The sequence below is a fragment of the Thermobia domestica genome, chromosome 15 (genome assembly GCF_964235325.1).
Source record: "Thermobia domestica chromosome 15, izTheDome1.hap1.1, whole genome shotgun sequence".
In the NCBI taxonomy this organism is placed as follows: Eukaryota; Metazoa; Arthropoda; class Insecta; order Zygentoma; family Lepismatidae; genus Thermobia; species Thermobia domestica.
Genome location: NC_137468.1, coordinates 81,105,135 through 81,119,733, shown reverse-complemented (window position 1 = coordinate 81,119,733; position 14,599 = coordinate 81,105,135). Strand labels below are relative to the sequence as shown.

Below are 14,599 nucleotides of genomic sequence, written 5' to 3'. Positions count from 1 at the left end.
AGACATGTGCTACTTCTTTATTCGATATAGACATAAACGTGAGAGAAATTTTAGTCATTGGGACAATCAAAGGCGGAAGCATTTCCGATGTTCCATGCATTTACGGGATGTGATACCACATCATCATTTTATGGAAGAGGCAAGAAAACGACATGGGATATTTGGAACGCAGGACAAGAAGTGACTGGAGCTTTTACTGCACTGGCCAACGGGAATATAGATGAGACGATTCCATCATTAGAAAAGTACGTTGTGCTATTATATGATGTCATCGATTATAGATTCTGTAAATGAAGCAAGGAAGCATTTATTTATAAAGAAAAGAGGAATGATTGAATCAATCCCACCTACACAAGACACGCTGATTCAAGATGTTTGAAGAGCATCTTATCAGTCTATGATTTGGGAGGCTCAATGTTTGACACCACTCTATGATCTCCTCCAATAAACTTCGTAGGGTTGGAAAAAAAAACGAAGGCAAGATAACCCTGCAGTGGACCACGATCTCCGTTGCTGCAGAGACCTGTTTGGAGTTGGTTAAATGCTGTTGCAAGAGGATATACTACGAGAATCGATGCAAATCCCGGAAGTCCTCATTGATCTGTGCACCACTTCGCTACTGCAAAGGAGACTACGAATAAACTGTCTCGAATCTTTTTCTTAACTCCTTTGGCTTCTGTATTTCCTTTTAGCAATTACGTTAAAGTGTATATAACGTTGTGACAGCGTATAGTGTTGTTAATGACAGTTAACTATGGATTACTCTTATAAAGCAAAAATAATGGTATTTTTACTAATATTTGTGCTCATTTTGAAGGTACTCTTATGCTATAATTAAACAACTCTTGAAATCTGACACTAGTGACCATTATTTTAATTTTAATTAATTTCTGTTTACCTGATCAGGTATATAATTTGACAAAACATGTGAAGAATCAAACACTTTTAGGACTGAAATTTGAAGAGCTATCCTCGAATGTAGGCAATCCGCTATAAAGACTGCTCTCTTTTAACCGAACAGTACCGACATTGTTTGTAGATTTAGTTAATGACTGACTCGTACCATTTTTACACATTTTGTGTCGTAGGAGATACGTTTGAATGCCAAATACCGAATCAAACGCTGCAAATAGTAATCCACTCCTGTAGGTAGGCAACCATGCCTAACAGCCACTCGCCAAGAATTTCAGCTTGGCTCCCCTTCTTAAATTGGTTGATTAGAGTCCAAAGAATATCTGCGTAAAGTGTGACCTTTTAGTCATAAAATGCAGAATAGAACCACTTAACCGCCGGACTAATAATTCTTCACAAAACAACAAAATATCTCATAAATGCTACCTAATGAAAGTTTGTTAACATTCCAAATTCATTGTTGGCTTCTGACATATATTCAGGTCATACATTTTGGCAATATTAACTATTTTGGATGTCAAGCAAGGTAATACTGGAAACGACTTCCACGCCGAAAATATCGATGAGAAGTGAAAGAGTAAAATTGATCATTACTACCGGAAGACACGAACATTAGTTCTGTAAGAATTTTGAAATGTGTTCTATATATTCAATTAGTTGTTAATGTGAGTTATCTAGACCTATTGAGGAAGGTGTCGGGGAACGTAGGAACAGTACGGTTAACCATTATACGTAGTAAATAAAAGAATGCCTTTAGACATTAGTCATCTAACTTACTGCATGGAAGAATTAATAATAAATAGTGCCATCACCAATACGCATAAAAAATTTTCCATGAACATCTGAAAGAAAACATAAGTAAAAACTAAAGAATTTATTTGGTACATAACACAAAGATCGCATTCACTTCATCTCACAACTGTTTCCTCAATATATAAAGAAGTAACCCAGGAGAGAAAAAAAAAAGTTTCTAGGCAAACAATGACTACCTTACTCCGAGCCTCTTCCTCTGCTTTCTTATTAGCCAACAGCTCTTCAAGTGACAAAGGTTCCTTTTTAGGTTCGGTAGACTGTTGCTCATCCTCCTCTTTCATCTCTTCGGGTTTAACTTTTGGAGAGCTGTAAAAATGAAAATTATATATTTAAATTTTATTTTTTTATTTTATTTTATTTATTTTTTACTTTCTAATATCTTGTTCAATCCAGAATATCGAATATATATCGGGTGTTCTATAAATAGCACCCAAAAATCTATTTTACAAGATAAAATGAAAATGCTATATAAAAGAAGGTTGAGACTTCGACATTACCGAAGTTAGAGAAGAAATATTTTGAGACCTTCGAAATGTGGTGAAGGAGGAAAGTAAAGAAGATAAAATGAACAGACAGGGTGTCTACCAAGCAAGCATAATCAAATTCCCTGACAAAATTATAATTTTCCCTGACTCTGTCGCTATCTCTTTTCTTAGTATAACTCATGAAAAATAACTTATATTTAAAGTGAACTGTAAGTTTTCGTCATTGTTTATATGCCTATACTATATTCTACAAACTACAAACGAACCAATTCATTTATCTGTAATTTATGACTATTTTAGTGGCCTCCTTTCACCCCTCACAGCCACCCTTTCTACTCCTATTTATTTTTATTATTTAGCCATCACACCATAATAGTATTTAAATGAAAAAAACTTTTGGAAATGGGTTTTCCTATAGAATAACTTTCTTGTTTACACAGATGGTTAACTTAGACCATTATCACAGACGTTATACAATTTTCCACATACATACATAACTCCACTGAGTAGTGTTAAATGTTCACGAACAAATATACAACCTTAAATTGTATTTACATGCACTTCACAATGTTAGTCAGATTCTTTACAGTTTCTGCCACACTTGTATCTGGTTGTCTAATTTAGCAATCTCCTGGTCAGTGTTTTCTTGAAGTTTGGCTTTGTTAGCTTCAAGTCCTTTGATTTTTTGAGCCGTTCGTTATCGCTCTGATTGTTCGTCCTTCAGTTGTTGCTTCTGAAGATGACTTTCTGCTAATGCTTCCTTTCTTTTTGTGATGCATTTCGCATATAATGTATCATGTGCTTCGTAATTAATTTCGATGTTCAGAATGCCTCCTAATTTAAGAACACTATTACACACTAGACGTTGTGCAATAAGTGACACTTCTTGAAGATTATGTAATAAGATAGTTTTGTTTACTGAGAAGCCGGACTCAACAGAGGCATTCCCACGAGATAAAATAAGGCATTTCTTCACAAAATGATACAGTTGTTTATATTCCTCTTTGCCTTTGAGTAGTTGTGAGTATAACTGATTTAACCTGTCTGCTTTTCTTGAAAAGCACTCCAAATTAACTTTCAAAGTTGAGGAAAGATGTCTATTGCCTCTTTACTTCATCTGATGTAATTGCTATAATCATGTACAGCAATATTGGAAGGCACTGGGAAAGTTAGTGACTACCAACACATCTCAATGACCAGCCAATACTACTGCAAACACTAATGAAAGAAAACGCTGATACAGCTTGCGTTATAAGAAACTGGAGCATGGCAAGGTTCCTCAGTTAAGCTTCGCTGGGGAAGAACAAGCACGTAGGAAATAACGAAAAAAGAGTGGATATGGGAGGATAGGAAAAAGCAAATTTATAATAATAATAATAATAATAATAATAATAATAATAATAATAATAATAATAATAATAATAATAATAATAATAGTGAGAATTAATGACTAGTCCTCAGAAAAAATTTCTAAGACACATTTAGCATATCGCTAATATGTAGCAATTTAAATAATCACTGAAACTGCCCATGGCTCGTAATTTTAATAATTCAATGACTGAAAAATACAGGAAATAAAGAACAAGATTAAAATATAGAACAAATAGACACACATTTCCAAAATATAACAAAAAAATAGGAAAACAGGACAGATGGGAGGCCTGGGTTTTCTGATAGCGTTATCTAAGTAACAAAAAAAAATCAATTTTAGGTGGGTTTTATGGGAAACTGAAAAATCTTTCCCATGTTATTGAAGTGGCACATATTTTGCACCCCAAAATGTTGGTACTTCCGGTAGGGCCATAATGATGAAATTTGGCATGCTTGTAGGTTTATGAGGTGTGAGACCATAGCCCGAGCTGGCGCGAGGGTCTTGGGGCGAAGCCCCAGCTAGCCTTAGGTTAGTTTCCATTATAGAGGTCCTGGGCAAGATTTTCTCAGACACACAATGAAATTCCCTAACATTTTGCCTGACCCTACAAATTCCCTCACTTTCTCTAACTGGTAGACAACCTGAGAGAGAGTAGCAAACGAAGATATTTTAAAACGGATAGAAGAAAAGGACGCTTTTAGCCAACATTCTTCATATGAAGGCCAATTGGATTGGACATACCTTGCGAAGAAATTATCTTCATACCGCCACAGAAGGAAAGATGGAAGGAAAACGATGAATAGGAGGAAGAAAACAAATGGTCAATGCTTGAAAAACAGAAGAAAATACTGGGAATTAAAAGAGGAGGTTGAAGACCGAGAAACTGGAAAAAACATTTTTAGGCTAACCTAAAATTATTTTTTAAAAACCCTCATTAATCCCAGGACCTGTCAAGAAGCAAAATAAATAAATAAATAATATTGTAAGGGAATATCCTTTAATGTCTCATTTAGGTACTAGGGACAAAAACAAATTTGATAATATAGCAATGTTGTAGGTAAACTAAGCCATTATCATTGCTTAACGAATCCATAAAGTGGTAATATCCATACTTGTCAGACAGCAGTCTAAGTTAGTTGATATATGTTGATACTAATCCCATTTATTAAAATATGGAAAGAATCGATTTAACTACTTGGTGGATTCATAGATCAACGCTATATTCATAAATTTCTTTATGATGGCCGTTGCGTCTGACTGATGCCCGTGAGGATATAACTACAATAACAACAACAACAACAAAAAAAAAAAGCATTATCTCCCTAAAAGCATTATTCTACTTTGACCGTACAGTCTTCTGGGGTCCGTGAGTGCCATACTTAGAACACCCGATATACGTGTATACTAGGGTGGTTCTTAAATTTCGACTTCTGTGATATTTTAAAAACTTATTCCCTAAAATAAGTCCATATCAGACCAAAGTAACACACGAAGAAAAACTATTCCTGTATAGTATCACTATGCTTGCCAAACTGAAGTCAGGTTCATTTTTCTTAATAGGAAGGAGATCATGTGCATATTGCTTTGGGTTGCTTTTCACCACAAACACACATTTGAAGTTTTTTTTTTCAGCTTAACTCTAATCGTTTAATAGCTATTACCTTCATAATGTCTGATTATGAACTCACAATCATCTTTACAAGCTTACAAGGCACCTTTATCTCATACTACATACCGGTACTGTAAATGCAATCAAAATTTGAGGTCGCCTGGATCACCAATTAATATTATTTAATTGGGCTAAATTTTCTCATGGATCACTTTGGTCTGATAAGGAACCATTTTAGGTGTGTGTGTCTCAAACAAAATCGAAAAATAACGATTACTTTAGTGTCTACATATAATACTAAAAACGTACACTATGAGCTTAGCAAAAAATACTAATAAATTCTCCCGTGGGGAAACTAAATATTCTCCAAACATAAGGGAACAAGTTAGTTCCGTCTTCAGTGGTAAGGTAACAAAGATAAAAATGGACGAAAGAAATATGGTATGGAAAAAGGAATACATACCATCAAATATAACGTGGGAGATGTGTACTAAAAACCACGAGCAGAACACAATGAGCGAAAGAACGAGGTGAGTTGAAGGAAGTGCGGTGTTTAAGTTGCGTCACTATTACCAGATCTAAAATATCAGTAAGCAGATGACGTTGCCAAAATCCAGATTTAAAGCCGGTTTATGTTTATAAATAAAGAATGATTCTTAATTCTCCCCTCTTTTTTCTCTCTCTCTCTCTCTCTCTCTTTCATCCCTGAACCTAACACATTAACTTGCTTTATATCCCGACATACCCTCTTGTGACTTTTTTGGATGTCTAATGTGTTCTTCAATTCGGGTGTTAATATTGCGTTTGGTTGACCTATATATGAAGAGTCAACAAAAGAACAGAGTATTAAGTGGATCAACAAAATAACTTTTAAAGCTGATAAGATGTTTCTCTAAACTTTTGAGGGAGATAATGGAAGCAGATACGTTACGTTTTTGCAAGAATACGTTGATTTTTTGCCGATAATTGTGGAAAGTAAGGAATTCCTATCCAACTTTTTGTTTCTTTGGGAAGAACTGTTTTAGGGACTAGCACCGATCTGCTTGTTTGATTAAACCACTTTGTAAAGTACGCAACTTACATGAGTACCTTCATAACACTACAAAGAACACAAAGAACATTAGGGCAGTTCGACAAAACAGTGCTAGTTTTTTTCTCTCTCTCTCTACTAAAACCATTCCAGACGAAGACCTCAGGACCAATGAAAATCAAAATAAAGAATACAGAGTAAATAAAATGCAGTAAAAGGTAACTTTTTATACTATATTACGAGTGCGTGTACATCAATAATCAAAATTTGATGATGATTAATTAAACTACAAACCTTGAACGAGATCGCCTCTTGTGACGATGTCTTTCTCTGCTTCGACTCCTAGATCTATCCCTGTGCTTCTTCTTCCTCTCTTTTTCTCTTTCTTTCGATCGACTTCGAGATCTCTTCCGCTCACGACGCTCATGATCTCTCTCCCTTTCTGCACTTCTACTTCGCTTGTGACTTTTCTTCTCACCTCCCATATTACCTACAAAACAGAACAAGAAGAGTACAGGTGCAAGATCTTCAATAGGATACTTAAGAAGAAAAACAAGTAAATAGATACATCTGAATCTAAGGTTCATATTTGTACTCTGAAACTAGCAATCATTAAATCTTAGTAAGGGTTCTGGCTGGCCAGAAGACGGACATCCAATTGGATGATGAGTGGTGGTGGTAGGTAACTGTATTGAGTATGCGAGCCTTTCAGGACTTATGCGATCCTGATTAAAAATCAGGCAAGACCTTGATCTTATTACAGATACAAAATATTACGCGGTAAATTATTCGGTAACTTAAGTAATCATTTGATCGATTATTTTTTTTTCTATGAACGTTGAATCCACTTAATATTTTTAATCCTTATGATATTTCGAAAAACATCTACATATTATGAACATACATCTATACATCAGTCTGTATATATAAATTTTATATTTTCTTATAAAGCATGTCTTTTTGCAGTTAGTGATTACCGATGACCACTGAAAGTAAATCAATAAACATGTACCGAAAAAAAAACTTCTTTTAAACAATTATAGAAAGGATGTGGAAAATGTTTCAGAGTTGTAAATAATAATAATAATAATAATAATAATAATAATAATAATAATAATAATAATAATAATAATAATAATAATAATAATAATAATAGTAATAATAATAATCAGTATATATTATCACGGTTCAATTCAAGGAAAACTATGTTTTTAAAAATTACCGATACTAAACCATTAATGAGCACGCACAAAAGATAAATGATTTTTTTTAGTAAGAAATATCGCTTAACGCTGTTGAATACCTGTGCCATCTTTGCTTTTCTAGTACACTGATTTACATGGAGAATTATTTTGCTGTTTTCTTTTACATGAACTGAATTTTAATGATTTGGTTTCACTGGTTTCTTCTTCAAATCTAGTTATGTCCCTTAAAATCACTAAAACCACTTGGTGTAACACGCCATTTTGTGAGCCTACGCCTACTCCAACGCCATCTGCTAGCGACCGGGTGAACTACGTCCAGCCTAGCGACGAGCACGTGGCCGTCACGTCTTGTTTTTACATAACTCCCCAGTTTGCCTCACGACACTAGTAGCACGGCGAAAATTAAGAAGTACTGGAAGGGAATCGAACCCGGGACCACGTGGACGTGAGTCCAACGCTGTAACCACTGAACTACGGTGTTCCCACTTATGTCCCTTACTGTGAGAAAATTGAATTTTGTTATATGTAGTTTCAATACTTGATGAAGTTAATTTATGTATCATAGTATTAAATTTATGTATACTGCAAGTTCATTTTGACAGCTTCTGTAAGTCTGAAAAAGGTTGAAAAGAACATGTGGAAAAGATGAAGGGATAGAAAAAAAGTAATGCGAGGCAATTACAGAGCTTCATATCAAACAATGGTGAAATTGGGCTCTTGAAACTTATCAGAAAGAAGAACTTTATACAATCTTTTATTATTGCATGAAATTCTAACTAGTACATTACAGTTTAATTAATATTGTTAACTTGTACGTTCCTTTCACAACTATTATGAATTATAAAATTTTTAAGTGTGTGTCTATTTTAATTGACGTACCTATCTATAAATGTTTGTCTACGATCAATAACTACTCTTACCTTATATAAAATATATTTATAGTTTGATATTATCAAAAAACAACTGATTATTGATTATTGTGTTTGATATCTCTATGCTGCTTATTTCTTTTGTATTTGCATGAATTAGGATTTTTGATTATTATTATTACTTTATCATTGTGTCTCAATGTAATGTTTCATATGTATAGGAAATTGTTATTGGACTTATGTTTGTTGTTTCCTGATGAGCAAATAAATAAATCATAAACCGTATGGCAAATGAACATCACAGATCACAGTAAAGCTACTCACTGTAAACTGTTGTTGTTTTTCTTCCTTTCCAAATAGCAGCAGTATGAAGAAAGAAAAAAAATCGCTCCATACCGTATTAGTGCACTCAATCAGGGAAAAAGGTGAAATTAATCCGATATGGAGCCATCTTTTTACTACATACTGCAGCTGTTTGAAAAGGAAGAAGAACTAGGAACTAGGATTTAGATTTCTGGGCTTTCAGCATCTAATGCCATGTTAGCCAGTCACGTATGAGGGATGACGTCCCTCGGCGATCACACTATCTGAGGAAAGGGAAGGACGAAAGGATTGGGAAAGGAAGGAAGCGGGCTGGGACCTGTAAGCACCATCCCGGCATTTGCCTGGTGTGAATGAGGAGAACTCAAGAAAACCTCATTCAGGATGGCTGGCCTGAAAAAGCTTTTACACTTTTTCGACCGAGTTCCCCATCAGGAATCGAACCCGGGACCGCTCTCACCAAGGGCGAGAGCGCTAGCGACTACGCCACGCGGGGCCACAGAAAGAAGAATAACAACAGTGACTAGCTTTACAGTGATCAATCATGGTTCATTTGCCATAGTGTTCTGTGACGTGAAGTTATGTAGTTGCCTCGAATTATCTTTCTATCCCTTCATTTTTTTCACACGTGATTCCTTAACCTTTTTCAGGTGTACAGAAGCTGACGATAAAAACCGTGATACTCGAAAACGCTCCTTACTTTATATAATCATTGCGGTGAGTACGAAGCATTTTCTTTGATTGCTATTGTGACTATTATCACTGCTCATAAACACTGTTATAAAAAAAATAATTCACTGTATGAACCAACAGGCTAAAAAGAAACGATGGCACACCATTCAATTCAGAGAAAAAAATTACACAGCATCATTTCACCCTAAATTTCTGACATAAATGAATTCTACACGTACGATTTTATTCTTCTGGTATTTAACGTATTTATCTCCTGTCATTTAGCCAATATTCGAAGCATTTTCTGTACGCGAAAAAAAAAAAAAAAAGGAGAAAGAAAAAGATTGCTATAACCACGTAACAATAAATAAAATCGAAATCAAGAAGTATAAAATGTGATTTCCATTACCTTTGTTAATATCTCTGGAAGATTGAGATGAATATGTTGCTGACGCTTCTGATCTAATCCGGTCCATTCTGAAGATACGAAATGATTAGAAAACAATACATGGGGGATAAAAACATACACAGTCTCATTAAATATGTAAAGAGCAATAAATAGGGAAACGACACTTCATTTGAACATAACATAAACCATTTAAGACAAGTGGTACAGATTAGAACACATTTTATCGAGTCTGTCGCACTCAGTCTCTCGTATAAAACTATCGCTGGGACAGGACTTTTATCTTTTGTAGTCGGAAGGTATATAAAACTTAAGTAGTTCGTAATTAGTTAGCCATTCGTAACTACTCACTATTTTCTAGATACTTGACAAACCATAAAGTCACTTATTATTTTATTAACCGGTAGTTAACACATTTTGAAGGAGGCCTAGTGGCTGTGGTAGAGCACTTACCTCTGGTGCGTGGGGTCCCTGGTTCGATCCCAGACCAAGTAAGTTTGTGGTGGACAACATCGTGCTCGTGGGTTTTCTCGGGGTACTCCCACTTTCTCATTCCACCATTTCTTTTATCATCATTCATTTGCTTTAATCATCATCTTACTTAGCCTAACAGGCATAATCGTGGGACGTTAAACTCAAAGAGATTTACAAGCTTTTGAAATCGCTTACAGTCAAATCAATCTTGAACATCTTAACGAATCCAGAGGTTCAACGACGCAAAAGCAAATGGCCTGAATTCTATCGAGTTAGAATCATTGTTATAAAGTCTTGCTTCATGCATAACGCTTGGCGTGGGTTCACATTATTCGTCTTTTGCCGCTTTTCAATCATTCTTGTTTATCTTATATACTCTCCCTGACTCAGACCAAAATCTCGCACTGTATTTCGTTTCCATCTTTTAGCCTCATCTTCTGGATTTTTTTTATTCGAGAATCACTTGGAAATTATCATCTTCATAGCACCCACAATTCGGAATCTATCATCACACTTGCAATTTAGGAGATTCCATAGGATCTGAGTAAAAACTAGATTCCATAACTTCTTTGCTTATTTTTCAACGAAGCATTAGAAGGAATTTAAAAAAAATAATTGAAGATAACAAAGTCTGATGGAACTCTAGAGCCTCTGTGAAACGTTTAACATATTCCAGTGTTTGTTTCAGTAATTACTTTTGAGCGACATTTCTAATTAACGATTAGTATAATTATATGACTTTATTTGTAATAGATTAAATTAGAAATTCAGTTCTAGCAAAATCATCTGAAAACTTATGCTATTATTATTACTGTTTGTAGTTTTTTTGCCTATACCTTCAAGTAATCTGGTGATTTTGAACCGCACAATGTTAAGTAGGCCGAATAGAAAAATGAATAAAATTACTGCTGAGTCCCAGTTTTACCTGAAGAATATGTGACTGGAGGCAGAAAGAATACTATAAAATGTAACACGATTCGTTATTAATAAAATGAGCGATTCAAAGACTGCTTAGTGCTTTCCCGAGGTGAAAATTTCCGATCTTCATAGTGTTAAAGGCTATTTCGAGAGCTTCCTGGTTGACGAAGTTTTTATGTACGAAGAAGGCATCAAAATGTTTAAAGAAATGGAATCAGCAGGGGACAAGTCTCGGAAGTATGGAGGATGAGGCAGAATCTCGAATTTTAACTTCTCTATCTGGAGGGTAACGTAAGGTTTTATCATGGAGAAAAAGTATATCTTTTCGATTCACCAATTCTGGCTGCGGGAACAACAATTTTTGATGTACGCTATCAGCTGTTGACAGTAACTGTGTCAACAGTATACTGTGCACTGCTAGCAAGCTGTAATGAATGAAACTATTTTGATTCCACTATACTCTCGCCATTGTCTTCCTCAGGTACTGTATATGCTTGATTTGGGTGTACGCATCCACTTTTACTCTCCATGCGACCACTGTGTTGAAGATTTACGATTGTCATCGAGTATCAAATTTTCATCACAAGCGATTATACGAGTCTCAAATCATACTTGATGATGTGCAGATCCCCAAACGACGTAGTTTGCGCCGAGCTAGTACTAAGAAATCACTCTATGTACGTCAGTCAATCAAAAGAAAGAAAAAAACTATAACAGCACGCCATTCAACAAACTAAGAACTTGATAAAGTCGTAATGAAAATGGTTCACTTATTGCTAACTTTACACGAATGAAGTGACATAAATGCTTTCTTCTAAACTTTATTTTTTTCTTTTTAAATTGGATCCCTGGAATCGAAAAAGGCTCTCTCAGTAGAAAGAGTATTGATCCTTCAGCCACAAAAGAGCTTGGTTATCTGCATCTGAAATTGTTGATCTACTTTTCTAATGTGTATAAAATTACATTCTCAGTAGGCTATATAATTCATTAACACTTTTCAAAATATTATGTAAATCGCAGAGTACTAAAATTCCATGCATAAATATTTGAATGTCATGAATGTGAATATATAAATCCACGTGGTCTGAATGGCTGAGCACCGACATCACAAGTGAAAAAACGTATGAAGTAGTGGTTTACGAATCGTTACGGTAATCCGGAAACATAGGTTTAAATTCCTGTCTCGTTGAGTATTTTTCCCCTCTTTGCATAAAGAATGAACACAGTTATGAAACACTAAAATTTATACTTACTAGAGATTTATTCAACGAAATTTTATTATATAGCAGCGTTTCCCAACCTTTTCCAACTTGCGGCACACTACAGGTAACTTAAATTTTCGCGGCACACTCATTATTATTATTATTATTATTTGCAAATATAAAATACCATGGTATTTTTTTCTGTGATTACTGATTTCTTTCTCACAGAGATGAAAGCTCGAACCCTAGTTTTCCCCTATGCTAATGTATTATGCTTAATTTTTATTCTAATTTTAAAATAGAAAACAATTGCAATGAAATATACGACTCAGATTTTTAAAAATACGCTTTCTTTTTCGAAAACTGTATCCAACCTTTCACTAAGAACGAAGATCACTAAATAACGAACGAACAAACAAATGTCTTGCACTTTTAACTTTGCTGTTTTAACCAAAACCGGTGCATATTATTGCAATCACACAGCTTGCGATGCGTCGAAGTGAAAACAAAGCTGTTCAACAAAGTGTTGTTCTGTCATTCACGTGCGAATGAGTGTTCTACGAACATTCATTTGACGCGTACCGTACAAGAGCTTCCATTTGTCAGTGTTAGTATGACTCTCAATTGAAGCGTAACATAGCAGCTAACCGTGGAAATGTGTACGAGCCGAAATACTGTCTGCTACACAGTAATAGATGTAGAATATTATATTACAATTACAGTATTTTTTTTTCATGCTAGAAATTCATAGTAATGTGAAATACAAAAATATACATTTTTTCCTATGTCTTGCAATTTGGTTGCTATAGAATTAATAATTTTGTTTCGATTTCCTCGCGGCACACCGGTTGGGAAACGCTGTTATATAGTATCAACTACTTGAAGCTATAGGATAAATACTACTACAGTTAAGAAGATTTTTGGTAGACCTAGTGACCAAACTTCTCCTTTCTACCAGATTCCAAGTAGTGTAGCCAAGTCATACTTTAAAAAAAAAAAAAAAAAAAAATTGCAGGATAGGTCTATTCCAGTATTAATACTTATTGCGAAGATTTCAGAAGCAACTATCACTCACATAACCTATTATACATCTGAAACAAATCTCTCCTACAACTACGAGTATTAAGCTTTAGAATTTTACAGTAAAACCCTAACTTTTAATTGCTTTTTTTTCTTGCTTTATAATCGTGTTGAGAGCTGTCCGTTTTAAACGAGATAATCCGTTTTCCAATCGCTGTCTGGGCTTTCTTTCGTTCTAAAAGAGGGTGGCGCCAAATGTCCGATTATTTTAATACATTAAGGTCTTTTATCAGATAGCCATTCGGGTATGCTATTCATGTCACATTGTCTTTTTCTGTTTAGTTGCCTCGTTTTGCAAACAAAAATAAAAGTGAACACACTCTTCAATGTTACTAAGAGTAAAATAATGTATTGAGAACAGTGAAAACAAAGAACCTAATAGTAATAAAAATGAACGATGATTATTCACTTTTCAAGACAGATTGCATCACACATATATAGGCCGTATAAAGGAATGCAAACAATATTCTATGTTGAAATATGCAATAGGTACTCGTTTCGAGGTACACAATTTGAAACCTGCTATAGCTTTGTTTAAACAACCAAGTTTACTTTTGATAGCAGGATGTTTAACAAGTATTCCCAATATACGTAATCCCCGGTCGAGCACACATACTTGGTCAGAAGTTAATAATACTTCAGGTCACATTGCGATATTAGATTTTCTATTTTCTATTTTCAAAAGTTGCGTGAACTAGTGATGGTTTTAAGGGGTTACCCCCAGAAACTACGAAATTTTCCTCAGTGCTTAACTTCGACCATGCTCAATGTGTTTATCAGGATTTCCTCAGTATTATTTTCATCCCCTTCCCCCTACAAGGTCGTGCTGTAATCTCTCGAAAAATAAAATGAAACGAATGAAAGTTTTACGTCCGACAGTTATGCCGGGTAGGCTAAAGGGGAAAGGTGATGATGAGAAATGAATGAAATGGTGGAATGAAGAAAGTGGTAGGAAACGGGAGATCCCCGACAAAACCCACGCACACGGTGTTTGTCCTTCACAAAGCTCACTTGGCTCAAGGTGGGATCGAACCAAGAACCCCCAATGCACCAGAGATGAACACACTAATACCACTGAACAATCGCGGCCTTTGTAATCCCTAGAGTTTCTACTTCTGCTAACAAGAGTGTGTCTATAGAGTCGCGGAGCGTAGTGCGCTCATCACTAGTTTGGCGAGCAGCATAGCAGTCTCTCAAGAACTCTTCCCTACTGACCATTAAGTGTCTATAG

At 35.1% G+C, this 14,599-nt stretch overlaps 1 protein-coding gene across 3 annotated transcripts in view; it reads right to left on the bottom strand.

Annotated features, from left to right (window-relative positions):
- LOC145671108 (putative ATP-dependent RNA helicase DDX23) overlaps positions 1–14,599 on the bottom strand; it is a 112,014-nt gene that overhangs the window by 51,307 nt on the left and 46,108 nt on the right. For 2 of the 3 annotated variants that reach the window (XM_081739890.1, XM_081739891.1), the window contains exons 2-3: positions 6,516–6,711; positions 1,902–2,031 (exon numbers count right to left, since the gene is read on the bottom strand). In XM_081739890.1, the coding sequence (XP_081596016.1) occupies positions 1,902–2,031; positions 6,516–6,711 (326 nt within the window). Of the gene's footprint in view, positions 1–1,901; positions 2,032–6,515; positions 6,712–9,697; positions 9,766–14,599 lie in introns of all 3 variants that reach the window. The other variant, XM_081739889.1, reaches the window with a different exon arrangement.